Source organism: Dendrobates tinctorius, unplaced genomic scaffold (assembly GCF_039654945.1).
Source record: "Dendrobates tinctorius isolate UK_male_01 unplaced genomic scaffold, ASM3965494v1 ptg000032l, whole genome shotgun sequence".
NCBI lineage: Eukaryota > Metazoa > Chordata > Amphibia > Anura > Dendrobatidae > Dendrobates > Dendrobates tinctorius.
In genome coordinates, this window is record NW_027361700.1 from 5,767,822 (window position 1) to 5,791,124 (window position 23,303).

At 46.3% G+C, this 23,303-nt stretch overlaps 1 protein-coding gene across 2 annotated transcripts in view; it reads left to right on the forward strand.

Moving 5' to 3' along the window:
* Positions 1-1,655: 1,655 nt before the first annotated feature.
* The window catches only part of LOC141086376 (inactive phospholipase C-like protein 2), a 106,578-nt gene continuing 84,930 nt past the window's right edge, over positions 1,656-23,303 (forward strand). The window contains exons 1-2 of one of the 2 annotated variants that reach the window (XM_073572347.1): positions 1,656-5,854; positions 5,969-6,246. In XM_073572347.1, the coding sequence (XP_073428448.1) occupies positions 6,007-6,246 (240 nt within the window). In that variant the 5' untranslated portion in view covers positions 1,656-5,854; positions 5,969-6,006. Of the gene's footprint in view, positions 6,247-23,303 lie in introns of both variants that reach the window. The other variant, XM_073572345.1, reaches the window with a different exon arrangement.

The following is a 23,303-nucleotide window of genomic DNA, read 5'->3' on the forward strand; positions in this document are numbered from 1 at the left end:
AGGGAAACATTTCTGGTGATGAGCTAGTTAATTATTTCTATTAAAGGTATAGAAGTGCTGTGGTGATCAGTAGAGCATGTGGTCTGCTTTTTCAGACTGACATACAGTAAGTCTAGGGTCACTCATGCATGTGGTAGATGGCAGCAGATACAGACTGGGACTGAAATTCAGCCCTTGCATTGGAAATCACACAGCCCCATACTGCCCCCGTCCCCAAGCACCAGATGGGATATATTACTAATATTACCCTGGATGGAGGAAAGGAAGATTTACTACAAGACCAATATTTCTAATGATACCTGTGTGATACCAGTGGCCTGCTGGGGTAAGTGATGGAGTCAGTGACTTTGTGCTCCGTCACAACTCTTAAAGGCCCCGTCACACTAAGAGATATCGCTAGCGAGATCGCTGATTTTGTGACACATCAGCGATCTCGCCAGTGAGATCGCTGTGTGTGACGGGGATCAGCGACCGGCCCCCCCTGCCGGTTATCACTGATCGTGTTGCCTGGGCCGTTTTTCGATCGCTGGTCTCCTGCTGCCCAGCGCGCATCGCTGCGTGTGGCGAGAGATCAGTGACACTCTTTGCTAATGTAAACGTCGGGAATCCAGGAGCCGATACCCGCTGTTTACCTTGGAAACCGGCGTACACGTTGGTTTCCAAGGTAAACGTCAGGTATCCAGGAGTCGCGCGGCTCCTGGATACCTGACGTTTACATTAGAAACCAGCATCCAGCATCGCTGGTCCTGATCGCTGGGGCTGTCTATGTGTCTATCAGCCTAACGATGTCCCAGCGATCCCATAATGTCGGATCGTTGGTGGGATCGCTGGGACTTCGTTTAGTGTGACGGGGCCTTAACAGTATGGGTGTCTTGAGAACACTGATTCTGTTAACAACGTAACAGACAAGGCGGCACACAACCAGACAGGCCCTTCTGGCATTTGCCAGAATTGCCAGATGGCCAGTCTGTCCCTGGATGGCAGGATGCTGAAGAAGAGGTTGAGTGTTTCAACTCGCCACAAGTGAGGCTACTTTTTCTTAATTTTTTTCTGTTGGATCAACCATTCTTTTTTTTTTTGTGCAGCTTCTTGAACACAGCAGCATCTCAGAACTGCTTTATGTGCTTCGCATATGGAAACAGGAAAAGACGCTGTCGGCTGGTTATAGGAAAAATATTATTTTAATGGGGCATCCAGGAGCTGGAACAATTCCAGGTAGGAAAGCACAGAGTTGTTTAAGATCCAGTAGAAAGTTTTAGGGTGGAGATGTGATGAGGAACAAATATGATGAGGAGTGGTCCGACTACGGGATGGACAGAATGGATGAGGGGTTGCAATGCACCAGGGCCCGGAGCCTAGGGGGCCGAAAGGTCCCTCTGGCCCATTTGAAGAGACCATTACTATTAAAGCCCTGCAATAGTTGGGGGCCCCATTGGAGCTTTTGCATTGGGGCCCATTAGGTTCAAGTTCCACCACTGATGTCACACGGGGAGAGACTAGGAAGAAGCCCAAGTCCATCACCCACTGACCACTAAGAATGTGACCAATAAAGGGGGAAAAAAGTGATCTTTTCATCATGCAGCTCGGGTCTGGACAGCTCCATGTCGGTCCTGCTCTCCGTGTGCGGTATATAGCGGTGCTAGGTAATTGCCCAGGTAACCGCACACTGTGACAGGGCTGTGGAGGCGGAAGGGTTAATGGCGGCAGTGCCTCTGGGAGGCTGCGGCAGTGCAGGGGTTACTGGTGCGGACCCCTGGTGCAGCACATGTGAGGAAGTCCCAGCGCTGAGGACGGGGGAGGGGGCGGCTCCACACACACGGAGGACGGGGAGACGCTGAGCCGGCTGCATAGCGAGCACCCCGGGCCATCCTGCCGAGGACACGCCGGGTGGAGCGATGACAGCGCGGACCCTCGCCCTGTAGAAGTGCCCGGATCTCCTGCACAGCGGATCACTGGGAATCCAAAGACATTGCAGCGATGATCTCCACTGATCCAGGGACCTCCCCGCACAGATCAGCACTAATTCTGCACCACAGATCCCGCTAACTCATCGCCACTACAGCCCAGATCTCCTCTGCTGCCCCAGGAGCTCCCACAAGGCAGAGCTCTGGATCTAATCTGCTGACATGCAGAGATCCTGCTAATTCATCCCTAGAGCACAGACCCCCACCAGCCTGACTGACCCTGCAGCACAGACCCCCACCAGCCTGACTGACCCTGCAGCACAGACCCCCCCCAACCAGCCTGACTGACCCTGCAGCATAGACCCCCCACCAGCCTGACTGACCCTGCAGCATAGACCCCCCACCAGCCTGACTGACCCTGCAGCATAGACCCCCCACCATCCTGACTGGCCCTACAGTGCAGACCCCCCTCCAACCAGCCTGACTGACCCTGCAGCATAGACCCCCCACCAGCCTGACTGACCCTGCAGCACAGACCCCCACCAGCCTGACTGACCCTGCAGCATAGACCCCCCACCAGCCTGACTGACCCTGCAGCACAGACCCCCCCCAACCAGCCTGACTGACCCTGCAGCATAGACCCCCCACCAGCCTGACTGGCCCTACAGTGCAGACCCCCCCCCCAACCAGCCTGACTGACCCTGCAGCACAGACCCCCCACCAGCCTGACTGACCCTGCAGTGCAGACCCCCCACCAGCCTGACTGACCCTACAGCACAAACCCCCCCCAACCAGCCTGACTGACCCTGCAGCACAGACCCCCACCAGCCTGACTGGCCCTACAGTGCAGACCCCCCACCAGCCTGACTGACCCTACAGCACAGACCCCCACCAGCCTGACTGACCCTGCAGCACAGACCCCCCATCAGCCTGACTGGCCCTACAGTGCAGACCCCCCAGCAGCCTGACTGACCCTACAGCACAGACCCCCCACCAGCCTGACTGACCCTGCAGCACAGACCCCCCATCAGCCTGACTGGCCCTACAGTGCAGACGGCCCTACAGTGCAGACCCCCCACCAGCCTGACTGACCCTACAGCACAGACCCCCCACCAGCCTGACTGACCCTGCAGCACAGACCCCCACCAGCCTGACTGGCCCTACAGTGCAGACCCCCACCAGCCTGACTGACCCTACAGCATAAACCCCCCATCAGCCTGACTGGCCCTACAGTGCAGACCCCCCACCAGCCTGATTGACCCTACAATGCAGACCCCCACCAGCCTGACTGACCCTACAGCATAGACCCCCCCCCCACCAGCCTGACTGGCCCTACAGCACAGACCCCCCACCAGCCTGACTGGCCCTACAGCATAAACCCCCCACCAGCCTGACTGACCCTACAGCATAGACCCCCCCCCCACCAGCCTGACTGACCCCCTGCTTTGAGCAGGGGGTTGGACCAGATGGCCCAGGAGGTCCCTTCCAACTCTACGATTCTATGATTCTATGATTCTATGACCCTGCAGCACAGACCCCCCATCAGCCTGACTGGCCCTACAGTGCAGACCCCCCACCAGCCTGACTGACCCTACAGCACAGACCCCCCCCCACCAGCCTGACTGACCCTACAGCATAAACCCCCCATCAGCCTGACTGGCCCTACAGTGCAGACCCCCCACCAGCCTGATTGACCCTACAATGCAGACCCCCACCAGCCTGACTGACCCTACAGCATAGACCCCCCCATCAGCCTGATTGACCCTACAGTGCAGACCCCCCACCAGCCTGATTGACCCTACAATGTAGAACCCCACCAGCCTGACTGACCGTACAGCACAGACCCCTCACCAGCCTGACTGACCCTACAGCACAGACCCCCCACCAGCCTGACTGACCCTACAGCACAGACCCCCCACCAGCCTGACTGACCCTACAGCACAGACCCCCCACCAGCCTGACTGACCCTACAGCATAGACCCCCCATCAGCCTGACTGACCCTACAGCATAGACACCCCCCACCAGCCTGAGTGACCGTACAGTACAGACCCCCACGAGACTGAGTGACCGAACAGTACAGACCCCCCCCACCAGCCTGACTGACCGTACACCACACCCCCTCCAGGCTGCCCCTGAATCACAGACAACCCCCCCCAGTCTGCATGACCCTGCAGCACATACTCTCCCAGTCTGACTGACCCTACAGCACATCCCCCCCCACCAGCCTAATTGACTCTACAGCACAGACCCCCGCCAGCCTGACTGATCTTACAGCACAGACCACCAGCTTGACTGACCATACAGCACAGACCACCAGCTTGACTGACCCTACAGCACAGACCCCCACCAGCCTGACTAACCCTGCAGTGTATACCCCCCACCAGCCTGACTGACTCTGCAGTGCAGACCCCCCAGCAGCCTGAGTGACCTTCCAGCACAGACCCCCACCATTGTCACTGAACCTACAGCACAGACCCCCACCAGCCTGACTGACACTGCATCACAACCCCCCCAACAGCCTGACTGATCCTGCAGCACACCCCCCACTAGACTAACTGACCATGCATCACAGACCCCCTCACCAGCATGTCTCACCCTACATCACATCGACCAACCAGCTTGACTGACCTTACAGCACATCCCCCCCCACCAATCTGATTGACCCTACAGCACAGACCCCGCCAGCCTCACTGATATTACAGCACAGACCACAAGCTTGACTGACCCTACAGCTGAGATCCCCCCCAGCCTGACCCTGCAGCTCAGACCCCCTCCATCCTGACTGACCCCGCAGCACATACCCTCACAAGACTGAATGACTGCAGCTCAGACCACCGCAAACATGACTGACCCTGCAGCTCATACCCCCCCGCTAGTCTGATTGACCAGTCCCCCACGAGCCTGATTTACCCTGCAGCTCAGATTACCACCCACCTTCCTAACCTTGCAGCAGACTCCCACCAACCTGACTGATCCTTCAGCGCAGAAACCCCCCACCAACCTGACTGATCCTGCACGTAAATACCCCACCAACCTGTCTGATCTTGCAGTGTTGACCTCTGACTCACCTGACTCTCTTGTTGCACCTCTAACAATCCTGACCGCAGCAAAGATCCCTATTAATCCACTGACCCTGCAGCAAAGATCCCTATTAATCCACTGACCCTGCAGCAAAGATCCCTATTAATCCACTGACCCTGCAGCAAAGATCCCTATTAATCCACTGACCCTGCAGCACAGATCCCCACTACTCCGCTGACTCTGCAGCACAGATCCCCACTACTCCGTTGACCCTTCAGCACAGATCCTCACTACTCCGCTGACCCTGCAGCACAGATCCCCACTACTCCGCTGACCCTGCAGCACAGATCCCCACTACTCCGCTGACCCTGCAGCACAGATCCCCACTACTCTCCTGACCCTGCAGCACAGATCCCTACTACACAGATATTCACAATTCCATTGACCCTGCAGAACAGATCCTGCGAACTGCCAACTTGACTGACCCTGCAGATCGCTAGTAATCTGACTGCAGCACAGATCCCCACTAACCCACTGGTCATGTAACACAGATCCAAGCTAAACCACTGACCTTGCAACCCCAGACCCCCACTAATCTACTGACCCTTGAGCATCAGATCCCCACCAATGCAAAAGAGATCACTAAAACTCCACCTTCCCTGCAGCACAGATCCCTACTACGCCACTGATCCTATAGCACAGATCCCCACTACTCTACTGACCCTGCAGCATAGATCCCCATCCTTATAGTGACTCCACAGGACAGAAACCCACCAGTCCACTATTCTTGTTGCGTAGACCCCCGCTAAACCACAGGAGATCCTCTGTTCTGTGTTTTCTCAGCACTAATTCCCATTCATTGCCACTCAGATCTTCCACAAGTGACAGTAATACATGGCATAACTCCAGCTGCCAGTGGACTTCTCAGGTACCTGCACCGCTCTCAGAATTAGTAGGATGCAGATAGGCTGAAGATCCCCATCCCTTTCCTCATGTGGGCAGTGTCAGTGTGTTTACACATCTAGCTTATTCATTTCCTCAGGACCAGCATGCCAGGCTGAGGCATTGAGTCTTCTCACTATGGCAGATGGACGGGACCCTGCAGCCTGTGCTGCTGCAGCTGCTGCTGTGGTGGGACTTCTAGGGGTGCAGGATGGAGGCACCTTTACCTCAGGGGGACTACACGTACCTGATCGTGGAAGAGAGGAGCTGGTGCTAAATGGAGGATGCTCTGAGGACAGTCCACAGTCTGGGAGGAGCAGCAGGGACCACTCAGGAGAGCGAGGACAAGGGACTGTGCGGACTACTGGAATAATGAAGGTAGGACCTCAATGACATCTGTAATGCTGCAGTCATCTAAATACCTTCCAATCTACCATAGATTTAGGTGATTTGTCCTGCCTCATTTCTAATGATCAGATCCCTATCCTAGCATCACATGACCTCAATGTTGCTGCCAAAGTCCTGGGAACCATAGTCCTTGAGAAAAGGACACCAAAGGTTGAAATATGGCTCTTGGGTCAATCCTTAATCATCTGCCGCCCCATAGCATTGTGAACTACTCTGTATTCCTAGAGTAATATATATATGAATTCTGCTTGTGACACTGTCCCTATATGTCCTTTATGCATCCCACATCTCCCTATTGTGTCTGTGGCTCGGTGTAAGACTTCAGGTTGCGGCCACTATCTACTAAAGATCACAGCAGAGGACACAAAACTGCTGACGTCCCAGAAACGTGATGGAGGCCACTTTGTCGCCCTGATGAGATGACTTAAAACAGTAGAGGATCGATAACAGGTGAGAGGAGAGCAGCGAAAAGGACAAAGCTACCGAAATCCATGGGCTAAATAAAGAACCGATGTGGCAGGTGGGCATGGTGGCATTCCCCAGTGTTCCTCAACCATTAAGGAGTCAAAACTTGTTTCTTTTTTTGACTGGTTTACAAGTAAAGGTTAATCCACTGGTGCCACGTGCTTAAATCGCCATGTTGTAAATCCTACATTGCCCTCTTCTATCCCGATGCAGCAGTGCTGGACTTGTCATGGAATTATTTGGTGTTGCAGAGTTAGAACTGGCCTGGATTTGGGCAAATGACCATGTTGGCTCTTTCATATGTGCAGATGTGCCCCATGTGCCTGCCTTCTCTCTAGGACTAGTGCTGCCCAATCTGATCTGTGTATACCCACTCTTTACTTTAGGATGGACGCCAAGACCTCGATAATCGATATCCTCTCGTGTCGGCTGGTTTCACTTTCAAATGGCACAAATCCCCGACTCCTTCATGGCAACGATTACCTCAGCGATCTAATTAATATGTCATTAATGATTCTGCTCTTCGGAGGCGATCAGACGTCCATAATGTGTCTCTGCTTGGGAACTGTATACTGTGGGGGCCAAAAGTAAGATCGGCTGTATCAGCGGCATCTGTCTTTAGGCATAAAGTCTATATTAGAGGGGATGTCCACTCCTGAACCCCCCTTATTAATTGCACTAGGTGGGAGTTTAAAAAAATCCTCGTGCCCCTGACTTGCATCACTCCTTCATACTCGGGGTCTTGTACCCTGGCGGGTTTCCTAGGGACAACAGGTGAGCGCTGCAGCCAATCCGCAGCCGGAGCACTTAATCTAGAAGAGTGGTGCCACTCTTTTTTTTCATTTTCATGGGTGCATTAATTAATAACCTTGTGTTACAATTGATTTTATATAGAGGCATGACCGGTGGTATACTTAAGGGTTAACATGCTGATCAAGAGGGGTTCCGACTAATAGCCCTCCTACGATCCTGACAATGGAGCTCTGCCTCATCTGAATGAATCAGTGGCCAGGCATGCACACCACCGCTATGTTTATTTTTGATGGGACTGCCGAAAAAGCCAAGCCTTGTGGTAGTGAAAAAAGGGGAAGTGGTGCCCATGTGCGGCCACCGCTCCATCTACAGATTTCAGAGACCCGTTCTTGGAATTGCTGAGGGTCCTCGCAGTCGAACCCCCACCTATTACCAAGATATCACCCATCCTTTGGTTATAGCTTGCTGATCCCTTAATAACTAAATTCTATTCCCATACAGCTTGTACGTTATCAGGACCATACCCCTGTCTACTACCAACAACATTGAGTTTTAGCCTCGGATAAAAGATGCGGTTGGCATTTTACTTGTCCGTCTGATGAGCAAGAACAATGAATTGTAGAAAATGTTCTTATAAGCGCTCATTGTGGGTGACTATCGGCCTCTGTAAAAGGCCTGGTCACTTGAGGCTTACAAATAGGAGGTGGTGGTCTAAATGAATGATTGCCAGCCTTCCGAGCATCAGCATGCACACATACAAGGTAGTTGTTGATCCCTGAGTAGAACCGCCCACTGGACTCTACAAGGAAGATGAATTTAAAGAAGCACTCCAGGATTTTTTTTGCACAACAAATGCTTACTAACTATCAATATTCTAGTGTGTCATTTGTTTCACCACACCTTATTTAGATTAATGTGTCCTCCATTCATGATTAGAAGATAGGGCACAGGCTCTCCAGTCTGGCCTCCAGTTCATTTCATGTGTGGGCAGGATACCATCACCCATCAAATCCCTCCTGGCAGCTCTCGGACTCCTCTTCTTTCGGCTGTGCACTCTCTGTCCCTCTGTGCGTCATCACTTTCAGCTAAACATGTGGGTGAAGACCAAGGGGCCGATTCATCGAATCAAAGTTGCACAATAAGTTTGCAACTTTTGCTGTTTTCATGTCAATTCCAGACTGGCGGAACTGGGTCCTTTCACCAAATTCATCAGACGATACACCACTTCCGTGTTATAACCTGTGCCGGAAATGTTACTCCAGTCCCTGACTGGAGCAGCATTTCTCGCGAGACTCGTGTCACTTAATTACGATATGATCACTTTATTGATCTCAAGGGAAATTGTAGTATCACATCAGCACAATGTAAGCAAGAACATGGAACAGTAGAATTGACAGAAGTGTGTCTTGCATTACTATGATTCGGCTCATCTTACATCACCATGCCCCTTCATTAAGGCTGGCATGTACAACACCACTCTTCATGAATCGTCTATTTTGTTTTTCTTTCAGTTTCCTGTCTTTGTTGCTGATAGAAACCAATCATAGAGCAGCTTTCATTCTGCTTTGGTAAAATGAACACTGATCAGTGATTTGTTGCGTTTCCTATTAGAAAGTTTAATAAATCTATCTGCTTATGTCTGCTTTACAGAGAGAGCAGAGATACAGCTGGGGAAACTGACTGAGCCTACATCATATAGGATGCACTGAGAGTGCTGCATATCCATCATATAGGATGCACTGAGAGTGCTGCATATCCATCATATAGGATGCACTGAGAGTGCTGCATATCCATCATATAGGATGCACTGAGAGTGCTGCATATCCATCATATAGGATGCACTGAGAGTGCTGCATATCCATCATATAGGATGCACTGAGAGTGCTGCATATCCATCATATAGGATGCACTGAGAGTGCTGCATATCCATCATATAGGATGCACTGAAAGTGCTGCATATCCATCATATAGGATGCACTGAGAGTGCTGCATATCCATCATATAGGATGCACTGAGAGTGCTGCATATCCATCATATAGGATGCACTGAGAGTGCTGCATATCCATCATATAGGATGCACTGAGAGTGCTGCATATCCATCATATAGGATGCACTGAAAGTGCTGCATATCCATCATATAGGATGCACTGAGAGTGCTGCATATCCATCATATAGGATGCACTGAGAGTGCTGCATATCCATCATATAGGATGCACTGAGAGTGCTGCATATCCATCATATAGGATACATTGAATCTGTTGAATACATCACATATTATGCACTGATACTGTTGTATATAATTCACTTGGGATGCACTGAGACGGCTGTATATACATCACATAGGATACACAGTCTGTTGTATATACATCACATAGTATACACAGACTGATGGGATACACAGGCTGTTATATATACATCACATGGGATACACAGACTTGTATGTACATCACATTGGATACACAGGTTGTTGTATGTACATCACATGGGATAGACAGACTGCTGAATTTACATCACATGGGATAGGCAGACTGCTGTATCTACATCACATGGGATAGGCAGACTGCTGTATCTACATCACATGGGATAGGCAGACTGCTGTATCTACATCACATGGGATAGGCAGACTGCTGTATCTACATCACATGGGATAGGCAGACTGCTGTATCTACATCACATGGGATAGGCAGACTGCTGTATCTACATCACATGGGATAGGCAAACTGCTGTATCTACATCACATGGGATACACAGAGACTGTTGTATATACAGTACATCACATGGGATAGACAGACTTGTATGTACATCACATGGGATTCATATGTATCTACATCACATGGGATACACAGACTGCTGTATGGGAATATTCTGCTGTATATACATCAAATAGGAACATGGTTGCCAACTAGAATTTTTATTTTTTCTTGATCGCTTAGGCTGGTTTCACATTTGTGTCTTTTTCCACAGAGTTTGATCCACATAGATCCGCATGCGTACGTATATTTAACATAGTGCACGCAGGGACATGCGTTCACATGCTTTTGCATATGCATGCATTGTTTAGAGGCGAGGCTGGGTGCGGCAAAATCAACATGTTGCATTTTTTGAGGCGTCAAAAATCCATCAAATATGCGCATGCACACGCAGCGTTTTTACGTCATGCGTAAGATGATGCGCGTAAAAAACCGCTGCGTAAACATGCGTTTGTATGCATTTTTGCATGCGTTTGCCATGTGGATGATACGCTGTGGACTCAAACGCTCATATGAACCTAGCCTTACTAAAAAAAAAAAAAAAATCACGGACAGACTATTTTTTACGGACACATTGGAAAACCTATATAAATCATTATGATTATCAGTGATACATGTCTACATCCCATAGTTCTGATATAAACACACCAGCTACATTCTCTGCAAACCATAAAATGATAATTACAGTCAAAATAATCTTTATGCGTTTCATCAGCTTAAAAAAAAAAAATATAGCAAGGGCCAAAAAAAATGCCCTATTTTTTTTGGACTTCCCTGGAATTTCTTGACGGTTGGCAACCCTACATGGGCTTGGCTGAAACTCTGCTGCGTACATCACATAGGATGCACTGAAAAATAAAAGTTTTGGTGGAGTGTTTCTTTAATGATATAAAAAGTAATAAAAATGTGGTAGTTGTAGGGGATGGCTTTATGATTATGGTGTAATTACATTAATAACTCCCCCTTATGTATTGCTTGAGATTAGTTATGACAATCTAGATGTCACCTTTATATAAATTCCATTAAAAGCACATATTGTGCACACAGGCTACGCTGACCTCAGTGCTAGATGCTGGATTAATACCGGTCAGAGTAAGAGGTTGTTAACTAGATAATTTTTCCTGAATAGTAACAAGTTAAGCTTTCCAGGTAATGAAGGATGCGCTGCCACCAGACAAGATGGAAGAGAGGACAAGCTGTACTTCATACTCCTCATCAATGCAAGACCGGCATTAGGAGGCAGGGTGGTTAATTATTCATTGCAGAGCAGGATCTGAGAGCAGGATACAAAGCCCAACCATCGACCTCCAGAGACGACAGTCTCTCACAATACAGGGCTTTTCTGCCCAAAGTTGTCATTACCATAAGATCAAGGGAATCTAGGCATCCATGCTATTTTGTGATAATTGTACATCATTGCTGACTGCAGGGAGATGGACGCTGACAGGGATGAGGATTGTGGATTTATAAGTCAGGTGCTTTTAAAAAGACATGTCTGTCACTAATATATGGTGGTAACATGGCGTCTTGGTGTATATCACTGGACTGTCCCTATATAGACCAATTCCCATCCCCCATGTATTCATCCCTAAATTGTAATGTGGTTATAGAACATGCTGGTGTAGTCATGTTCTGTGGCTTGCTCGTTGCTTTCCTTACCTCAGTGTGATTTTGGACAGATAACTTAATTTGCCACGCTTACCGCTGTATAATGTTCTCGTCTCTGTAAGAGCAGCATTGAGAGGCCTGCTTATCGTGTCTCAGCCTGCCGCTACTGTAGTACAGGGCAGCTCAGGGCTACCAATATTCACACAGAAGTAGGTCCTCACAATTAGGTACATGTCAGATTACGGATCCGTTTACACGCGGATCGACCGGCTACACGACTGCTGATCGGTAAACTTTACACAGGCAGACCAAAGCAAACAATGTGCACATAGGCTGCCGTGGCTGTCTGATTTGTACCTCCTACCATGTTTTGGATCCAGTCCTAGTTTTACACATACTGATTTCAATGGGAAGAGAGAAAAGAGCCAATGCCAGAGTATTCTGGCAGCTGCTTATCTACCAAAACATTAAGTCTAAGTGCCCACATTGCCGAAATGCTGCGGAATTGTCTGCAACATTTCCGCAACTCCCCGCCGCGGGTAAAATGCATGCGGAATTCCCATGCGTTTTCCCGCAATATACAAGCGTTATGGAAGCGTTTTTAGCTTACAGAATTCAAGCGCTTTTTCAAGCGATTTGAAGCATCGCTTGGAAAAGGGATTGACAGGTTGGTCACACTTGTCAAGCATAGCGCTTGACAAGTGTGACCAACTTTTTACTATTGATGCTGCCTATGCAGCATCAATAGTAAAAGATAGAAAGGTAAAAATAAAAAAATAAAAAATATCGATATACTCACCTTCTGTCGGCCCCCGATCTCCTCAGTGGTGCTCCTGGTCGGTTCCGTTCCCAGGCGTGCTTTGCGAGAATGACCTTTGTGACGTTGCAAAGGTCATTTTGTCGCAAAGCACGCCTGGGAAGCACCGCTGAGAACCGGGAGGACTCTGGGGGCTGACAGAAGGTAAGTATATCCCTATTTTTTATTGTAATTCTATTTTTTACAGGAATATGGTACCCAGGACATGGAGGAGAGTCTCCTCTCTTCCAGACCCTGGGTACCATCCGCACATGAAACGCCCACTTTATGCATGGTGGGCATAGCCACATGCGTAAAGTGAGTGTTTCAATGCAATCCTATGGTGGAGGAATCGCCGCGATTCTGCAAAATTAATGGACATGCTGTGGATTTTTCCACAATGCGATTCCACAGCGGAAAAATCTGCAGCATTGGCACAGCAACTGCAGAATCCCATAGGATTGCATGGGGTGCGTTTTAACTAGCATTTTTTAAGCGTTTCCGCGGCGGCCTTGCCGCTGCGGAAATGCTTAAAAAATGCAACGCGGTCACACAGCTTAAAGGGTTGAATTTTGGAAATTCGGGAGGCCTTCAGACATGAGATTTTCTGAGTAATCCCCCTGTTTAATGTGTAAGGGGACTGAGAAAATGATTTTACCAAATTCAGGTAGAATTCCTACATTAGAATTGGGCCTGGTTGGTATCTGTGTGAAGCGTCTGTCGCAGGAGTAGTATGGTAGACCTCCATAATGCAGTGCTTAATACTGCACTGAATTAAACAGTAGCCACAATAGCCAGTCTGAATGACTACAGCGTTGGCCACATTCGGCCAGGTCTGGTATGGACTGAGGCTGAAATTCAAACCTGACATTTGAAATAGCACAGGCCCATGCTGTCCCCATCCCTAAGCACCAGATGGGGATATATTACTAATGTTATCCTGGATAGAGGAAACCAAAATTTACTACAAGATCAATATTTCTAATGATACCCGTGGCCTGCTGGGATAAGTGATGGAGGCAGCGACTTTGTTCTCCGTCACAACTCTGATTCTGCTAACAACGTAGCAGACAAGGCAGCCCATGACCAAACAGGCCCTTCTGGCATTTGCCAGAATTGCCAGATGGCCAGTCTGGCACTGGCCAAGTTGAATGCTTTTGTTTCAGATAAGGATTAGCTCTTCCTAGAATTGTTTTTGTTTCAGTTACATCATTTCCACTACCATTTTTTAGAAGATTGTGCTTTTGAGAATCTTGCGGGGTTTTTTGTATTTTGAATAGAAAAAATGTGAATTCCTGATCTTAAAGGGAACCTAACAACTGATACATGCTGCCTATGGTTTGGTCACATGTATCAGACACTGGCTCTGCCATCAGGCAGGTATGCGGCAGCATTTCAGAAAAAGCATACACTTAAAAGCCATCCTGGGACTATGGCGCTAGGATAAGTAGTCCAAGAGGTCCCGGTTCCCAGCGGGGCAGGGAGATGCTGCTGGGGAAGGCCTCCTGGATTACCTGAGTGGTATGGTCCATGATATGTTTCTCTGAAATGCAACAGCGTTTCCAAGTAAAATATACTTGGTGGAAATATACCAGTGGATACTTGCTGGCTTTGTTCAGGCAGCACGTTTCAGCTTTAACGCTCCCTTAAATGGAATGTCATCTCACTTTTCGAGTATCAGCTGCCGGCACCGCCATCAGGGGCTTATCTACATGTAGAAAAGCCCCCAATGTAACCTGAAAGATAAGAAAAATGAGTTAGATTATACTGGCCTGCATTGGTGTGGTGTGCTACTTAGTAGACCTCATTGTATTATATTTTGTATTCATATATGACCTTTATAGCTACCAAAATGGGCACAATTAGACCATTTTGTACAACCCTAATTCCAATAAACCTGGGACACTGTAAAATGTAAAGAAAACAAGAACTCAATGATTGGAAGTCTCTTATAGTCAGATTTTATATAGAACACATCAGAAGTTGAAAGTTAGTAATTTCTTCATTTCATTTTCATTTTTGTTGGCAGCTTCACATCTCCAAAAAGTTGGGACATTGTGTAGTATCTAGTCTTATTTTTTTATAACAGTTAGTAAACTTCTGGAATGTGAGGAGACCGATTTCTGGAGTTTTTGGAGTGAAATGTTGTCTCATTCTTGTCTGATGTAGGTTTCTCGCTGGTCCACAGTGCTGGATATTTGCTGGATTTCTTCTGTTATAATGCACCAAATGTTATGTATTTTAGAAAGGTTTGGACTGCAGGTGGCCGGTTCGTCAGCTGAACTGTTCTGTGAAGTCATGCTGATGTTGATGGATGCAGTATATGGTTTAGAATTATCTTGCTGACATATGCAAGGTCTTCCCAGATATAGACATTGTCTGGATGGGAGCATATGTTGTTCTAAAACCTGTATATAATTCTCAGAAAAGATAGTGTCTTTCTAGATGTGTAAGCTACCAATACCATAGGCACTAATGCTGCCCTATACTATGTGAGATGCCAGCTTTTGAACTGTGTGCTGATAACAAGCTGGATGGTCATCTTCCTCTGGAGTTTGCAGGACACAGTATCTGTGGTTTCCATAAAGAATGTAACATTTTGATTCATCTGACCAATTTTACATCAGTTCATTTTAAATGCGCTTGGGTTCAGAGAAGATGGCAGCGTTTCTGGATTATGTTGATTTACGGCTGCTTCTTTGAATAATAAGAGCTTTCACTTGCATTTGAATGATGTTCACAGACAATGGTTTCTGGAAGTATTCATAAGCCAATGCAGTAATTTACATGATCAAATCATGCCTATTTTTAGTGTGTTGCAGCCTAATGGCCTGTAGATCAAGAGCATCCAACACTGACTTGTCCCTTGTGCACACACATCTCTCCAGAATATTTGAATCTTTTAATTATATTATGTGTGGTTTTTGAAGGGGATATTCAAGGTAATTTACAAGTTTACATTGTGGAACATTTTTCTGAAATTGTTCCACAATTTTTAGATAGTTGTTCACAGGCTGGTGAACCTCTGACCATCTTTGCCTCTGAGAGACTCTGCCTCTCTAACACGCTCTTTTTATATAGTGATGTTATTTATTTGAAAATAGACCCTCAAGCTGGTTTCCATTAGTTCCCCTTACTTTTCCATCCCTTTGTTAAACTTGTCCTAACTTCCTTGAGATGTGTTGTTGCCATCAATGTCTAATTATGTACATATTTTCAAAAAAGCATATATAGAATGGGAGGAATAGGGCTAAGTGACAGCACATGTGAAAAAGACTTGGGTATACTAATAGATCACAGACTGAATATGAGTCAACAGTGTGATGCAGCAGCAAAAAAGGCAAATGCAATTCTAGGATGTATTAACAGAAGCATACAGTCTAGATCACGTGAAGTCATTATTTCCCTCTACTCCTCTTTGGTCAGACCTCATCTGGAATATTGTGTCCAGTTTTGGGCCCCACATTTTAAAAAAGACATCAACAAACTGGAGCAAGTTCAGAAAAGAGCGACCAGAATGGTGACCGGTCTGCAAACCCTGTCTTATGAGGAAAGGTTGCAGGATTTGGGAATGTTTAGTTTGCAAAATAGAAGACTGAGAGGAGACTTAATAGCTGTCTACAAATATCTAAAGGGCTGTCACATTGTAGAAGGATCAACTTTATTCTCATTTGCACAAGGAAAGACTAGAAGCAATGGGATGAAACTGAATGGGAGGAGACACAGATTAGATATTAGAAAAAACTTTTTGACAGTTAGAGTGATCAATGAGTGGAACAGGCTGCCACGAGAAGTGGTGAGTTCTCCTTCAATGGAAGTCTTCAAACAGAGGCTGGACAAACATCTGACTGGGATGATTTAGCGAATCCTGCTTTGAGCAGGTGGTTGGACCAGATGGCCCAGGAGGTCCCTTCCAACTCTACGATTCTATGATTAAATAAAATGGAAAATATCTAACTTTCAGCTTCAGATCTGTGTTTTGTTATGAATAAATTATGTCTAAAAGAGATATACAAATCATTGCATTCTTGTTTTTTTACATTTTACACAGTGTCCTGACTGTGTTTTGGAATTGGGAATGTAATTTATGACTTTATGTGTAGATTGCATGTATCTAACATGACAATTCCTCTGGGTCTGATTAGTTCTGCAGTAGCACTTTGGGCATAGATACAGAGGGTGAAGAGGTAGCAGTGGCACCTTGTCCCAAAAACATCTTTTATCTCATACAAATACAACAGTATCATAAATTTCACATGTTAGGTGGCGACATTGTAGATGATTTTCTATTAGTGCCTAGGAGCTTGAAGTTTTGCTTGAAGGACTACTATCCAAGTGGTTCACTTGCGCGTTCTCCCTAAATTTGATGAGTAAGGTCAGTACATCTTCAAGGAGAAATGCACCTGAAGATGTACATTAAATATAACCTTATTTGAGGTTGGGAATTGAGATTTCGAAAATACTGGTGCATTGGTGGTTTGTAGCCTGAAAGCTGTAGCGCCTGCTCTCTTCATGCAGGGACGCAGGCTTACTCACGGCCCCAACCTTTCGGTGCGGTCCCCGATGTGCGCCTAATGCGCTCGCAAGTGCCCCTGCTCTTAAAGGAGCAGTGCGCACATTTTGCTAAATGCCCTCAGCCTGTTGCTGGGAGGTATTTAGCATAATGTGTACACCTGCAATCTGACTCCCAGTCAATCACTGGGAGGCATCTTGTATAAAAGACTCCCTCTACCTTAAGGAGTCATCAAGCAATGAGTTTAATCATTAGGTAGTTGGTATTCTACCAGTGTAGTTGTGAGGTCCCCTGCTCCCGATGTGGCCAATGTCCTGAACCCGTATCCCTGTTCCCGGTGGGACCATTGTCCTGAACTCGAATCCCTTGTCCTTGTGCGGCCAGTGTACTGAACGTTGTCTCCTGGTCTTAGTGTGGCCAGTCCTGAATCTGAAGTCTGCTGGTCCCAGTGCAGCCAGTTCCTGAACATGGTCCCCTGGTCCGTGTGTGGTCAGTCTGTGTTACAGTAACTGTTCTTTAGAGGGGCCAGCACTTATTAGTCTGAACGGAGCCCTAGTCCTTAAACAGGGTCAGCGAACCTGCCAATGGGGTCAGCAGCTGCAGTACCTGGTTCTGCCTAGGAGTGGCGGCTACCTGCAGCCCTGCCTGTCTCCACCATCAGGAGCTCCAGTAAACACCAGTAAGGCCTGTTTCACACTTCAGTTGTTTGACGTCAGCTGAAATCCGCTAAAGCTTAATAAACGGATCCATTTCCATTTGTCAATAAACGGATGCACCGGATCCGTTTTTTTTTTTTGTTTATTTTACGGATCCGCTTTAGCCTCCAATGTCTGACATTTAAAGCAATAGGTCTCTGGAAAAGGTGAGATTGAGAGAGAGAGAATTCTTCCGGGCATGCTCAGTATAAAAAAGCAGAATCCGTTGGCGGATTCCGTGAATTAATGGTTTGGTTTAACGCAGACAAAAAACGTTTCATTGTCCGTCCACTCCAGACAGCGGACGCCAAAATTATGACGGATCCGTCAAAAAACGGATGCAGCGGATGACCATCCGTCATAATCCGCCGCTAATACAAGTCTATGGGGAAAAAAGGCGGATCCGCCCCAAAAATTGGCGGATCCGTTTTTTTTTCTAAAAACGGCGGATTTTGACAGACGTCAAGCAACTGAAGTGTGAAACAGACCTTAGCTGCTTAGCTACGCCCCTGCCAAAGCAGGCCTGGCAGCACAGTGGGTCCACAAATCCACTTGCTCCACCGTTGGGCATAAGAAATGCTTTGACAGTTAATCTTTTCCATCACTCGGTGCAGATCTGAGCTTACCAACCAATGGCATAGCATAGCAAAAGCTAGTTATGTCTTCACAATGTCCTTTGTCATGTTCATAGGATGTCCGTCCTGAAACCACATGTGGATGAGGTGCACCTTAAAAGGAAATAAGAGTGAAATCAACCGTAGGTCCCTTTAGTCATAAATATTAAGAAGACCAGTGTATCACAAAACATTTCGTCTGACACATACAAAAGTGGAAATGTGCTTAGGGAAGGGAAACTATCAATTGTCCTCTCTACACTGGAGAGACCCGGACTGTGTCTACCCTTCACACGCCAGCTATTGCCATCAGCAGACAGCATGCGATGCTAATGAGTGCAGTACACAAGGGATGGGGGAAGGCGCTCTGCCATCTAAATTCTAATAAGTCTGATTGTATGTGTTATCAGGGCCTGTACCTGCTGTAAGCCCAGCTAGGGTCTGCTCAGAAATAATCCCTACCTTTCTGTATGAATGTATTTCTCTGCTCATATGGTCTTCTAGTCTGTGTAAGTGATTCACCAGATGTCAGGTAGCCACAATGCAATATAATGTAGCCATGAATTAAGCAGGAGGCATAATATACACTCTGAGACCTTCTCCTCATTCAGCAATATAAACCTTTTGATGGCCACCGGTTTTTCCTACTCCCAGTGTGTGATCCATAAGGTATGTAGATCCTATCTGCACGGTAACTCTGACCCAGATGTGAATATATCCTTACCATCCATAGCTCTCCTGACATGTAAACACTAAGGCTATGTTCACATGTTGCGTTTTTGATGCGTTTTTGATGCGTTTTTTCCCGCAGGCAAAACCTGCTCTCTTGACAGTAAAAAACACAGCAAAAACCGATACCTGCTTTTTTTTTCAGCGTTTTTTTCACCACCCATTGCTTTCAGTGAGTGAAAAATGCTGAAAGAAGTGACATGCTGCATTCTGCAAAACCAAAGGTTTTTCACAAAATACTGAGGACAAAAAAAAACCAAGCTGCATGCATGAGATTTCTGGAATCTCATAGACTTTGCTGGTACTGTAAAACGCAGGTGAAAATTTGCATTAAAAAAGCCGAAAAAACCCAATGTATGAACATAGCCTAAGGGTAGTCATGCTTCCTCTGGACTGAAGGACATCACACTAGTTGTATAAATTAAGTAACATGCAGTCTATCACTGCGAACAATACATCATGTCTAGTACATTTGTAGAAGACAGAATGTGATGCGTCAAGGTACTTGTCAGTGACTGATTAAGCTGCCATACACATTTGATAACTGTCGAACTATCTTTAGTCAAAAAGCTAACTCTCAACACCCCCATACACAGGAATACACAGGTCGAGTGAGTGTTCTTTTATTTCCTATGTGTTATATGAGTACGATGCTACCAGACTTCTCTTTGAGCTGTTTATATCCGAGCAAACAAAAGAATCAGCCATTGAGATTCAACAGAACTGGATCCTTCTCTTACTTGACATCATCACATCATCTATACTCATTGAGTGGTCAACCAATTTTAATCTAATATGTATAGAGGGAATATCTACAATGGAATTTCTAATACGAATTCTTTATTAGAAAGTAATTTTTAGATTTCCCAAAAGACAGTCACTTCAGAAATAGGTAGGGAAAGTCACCTTTAGGGTGTTAAGGGGCTCATCTCATGATGTGGTTCTCTAAGCTTTAGGGTAGAGTGAGTAGGACAGACAAGGAACAATGGTGTAGCGGAGTAGGTTTTGCCAGATAGCATGTGGATCAGTGTGGTTATGTACAGTTGTGGCCAAAAGTATTGACACCCCTGCAATTCTGTCAGATAATACTCAGTTTCTTCCTGAAAATGATTGCAAACACAAATTCTTTGGTGGTATTATCTTCATTTAATTTGTCTTAAATGAAAAAACACAAAAGAGAATGTAGCAAAAAGCAAAACATTGATCATTTCACACAAAACTCCAAAAATGGGCCAGACAAAAGTATTGGCACCCTCAGCCTAATACTTGGTTGCACAACCTTTAGCCAAAATAACTGCGACCAACCGCTTCCGGTAAACATCAATGAGTTTCTTACAATGCTCTGCTGGAATTTTAGACCATTCTTCTTTGGCAAACTGCTCCAGGTCCCTGATATTAGAAGGGTGCCTTCTCCAAACTGCCATTTTTAGATCTCTCCACAGGTGTTCTATGGGATTCAGGTCTGGACTCATTGCTGGCCACCTTAGAAGTCTCCAGTGCTTTCTCTCAAACCATTTTCTAGTGCTTTTTGAAGTGTGTTTTGGGTCATTGTCCTGCTGGAAGACCCATGACCTCTGAGGGAAACCCAGCTTTCTCACACTGGGCCCTACATTATGCTGCAAAATTTTTTGGTAGTCTTCAGACTTCATAATGCCATGCACACGGTCAAGCAGTCCAGTGCCAGAGGCAGCAAAGCAACCCCGAAACATCAGGGAACCTCCGCCATGTTTGATTGTAATGACCGTCTTGTTTTCTTTGAATGCCTCTTTTTTTCTCCTGTAAACTCTATGTTGATGCCTTTGCCCAAAAAGCTCTACTTTTGTCTCATCTGACCAGAGATCATTCTTCCAAAACGTTTTAGGCTTTTTCAGGTAAGTTTTGGCAAACTCCAGCCTGGCTTTTTTATGTCTCGGGGTAAGAAGTGGGGTCTTCCTGGGTCTCCTACCATACAGTCCCTTTTCATTCAGACGCCGACGGATAGTACGGGTTGACACTGTTGTACCCTCGGACTGCAGGGCAGCTTGAACTTGTTTGGATGTTAGTTGAGGTTCTTTATCCAACATCCGCACAATCTTGCGTTGAAATCTCTTGTCAATTTTTCTTTTCCGTCCACATCTAGGGAGGTTAGCCACAGTGCCATGGGCTTTAAACTTCTTGATGACACTGCGCACGGTAGACACAGGAACATTCAGGTCTTTGGAGATGGACTTGTAGCCTTGAGATTGCTCATGCTTCCTCACAATTTGGTTTCTCAAGTCCTCAGACACTTCTTTGGTCTTCTTTCTTTTCTGCATGCTCAATGTGGTACACACAAGGACACAGGACAGAGGTTGAGTCAACTTTAATCCAAGTCAACTGGCTGCAAGTGTGATTTAGCTATTGCCAACACCTGTTAGGTGCCAGAGGTAAGTTACAGGTGCTGTTAATTACACAAATTAGAGAAGCATCACACGATTTTTCGAACAGTGCCAATACTTTTGTCCACCCTCTTTTTTATGTTTGGTGTGGAATTATATCCAATTTGGCTTTAGGACAATTCTTTTTGTGTTTTTTCATTTAAGACAAATTAAATGAAGATAATAATACCAAAGAATTTGTGTTTGCAATCATTTTCAGGAAGAAACTGAGTATTATCTGACAGAATTGCAGGGGTGTCAATACTTTTGGCCACAACTGTAGGTCGGCAGACAGACTAGTGGAGCAGAACCAGATGTGAGGATACACACAAGAACAATAGATGTATAGACAAGCTGGAGTGAGCAGCTTCCTTAAATGCTTCCTATTCTTCCCTCTTTTCGGAATTGTTAACAATTGTGCTTTGAGAATTTCATTTTTCAAGATTTCCCATCCTTCCTGGGCATTTTTGTCTTTAAGGATATGCAGCCATTGGATCCCTCCGATTCTCTTTCTGAATCCCTTAAAATCTGCCTTTCTGAAATCTAACCTTGATGTCTGAGTCTTCACAGGTCTTCCTCCTCTAGTTATCCAAAATTCTAAAATAGCATGGTCGCTACCTCCTAGGGTCCCAGCCACTTTTACCTCCTCAACCATTTCCTCCCTGTTTTAGATTTAGATGAAGGAATTGAGGGTAAACTGATTAAATTTGCTGATGACACAAAGCTAGGAGGGATAGCTAATACTAGAGAAGAGAGAGAGAGGATTCAAAAAGATATAAATAAACTGGAGAAGTGGGCAGCAACTAACAGAATGGTTTTTAACAGGGAAAAATGCAAAGTACTACATCTGGACAATAAAAATGAAAAAAGCATATACAGAATGGGAGGAATAGGGCTAAGCAACAGCACATGTGAAAAAGACTTGGGTATACTAATAGATCACAGACTGAATATGAGTCAACAGTGTGATGCAGCAGCAAAAAAGGCAAATGCAATTCTAGGATGTATTAACAGAAGCATACAGTCTAGATCACGTGAAGTCATTATTTCCCTCTACTCCTCTTTGGTCAGACCTCATCTGGAATATTGTGTCCAGTTTTGGGCACCACATTTTAAAAAAGACATCAACAAACTGGAGCAAGTTCAGAAAAGAGCGACCAGAATGGTGACCGGTCTGCAAACCCTGTCTTATGAGGAAAGGTTGCAGGATTTGGGAATGTTTAGTTTGCAAAAGAGAAGACTGAGAGGAGACTTAATAGCTGTCTACAAATATCTAAAGGGCTGTCACATTGTAGAAGGATCATCTTTATTTTCATTTGCACAAGGAAAGACTAGAAGCAATGGGATGAAACTGAATGGGAGGAGACACAGATTAGATATTAGAAAAAAACTTTTTGACAGTTAGAGTGATCAATGAATGGAACAAGCTGCCACGAGAAGTGGTGAGTTCTCCTTCAATGGATGTCTTCAAACAGAGGCTGGACAGACATCTGACTGGGATGACTTAGCGAATCCTGCTTTGAGCAGGGGGTTGGACCAGATGGCCCAGGAGGTCCCTTCCAACTCTGCGATTCTATGATACTATGTGCTGCTGTCATCTGGTAGTGTGAAAAAGTTGGGGCTAGCTAATCCAGGCTTTGTTCATCTTTATCAGAGTGAGCCTGTCAACATTTTCTGTTGACAGGCGAAGATGCTAGTGGCAGGGCAT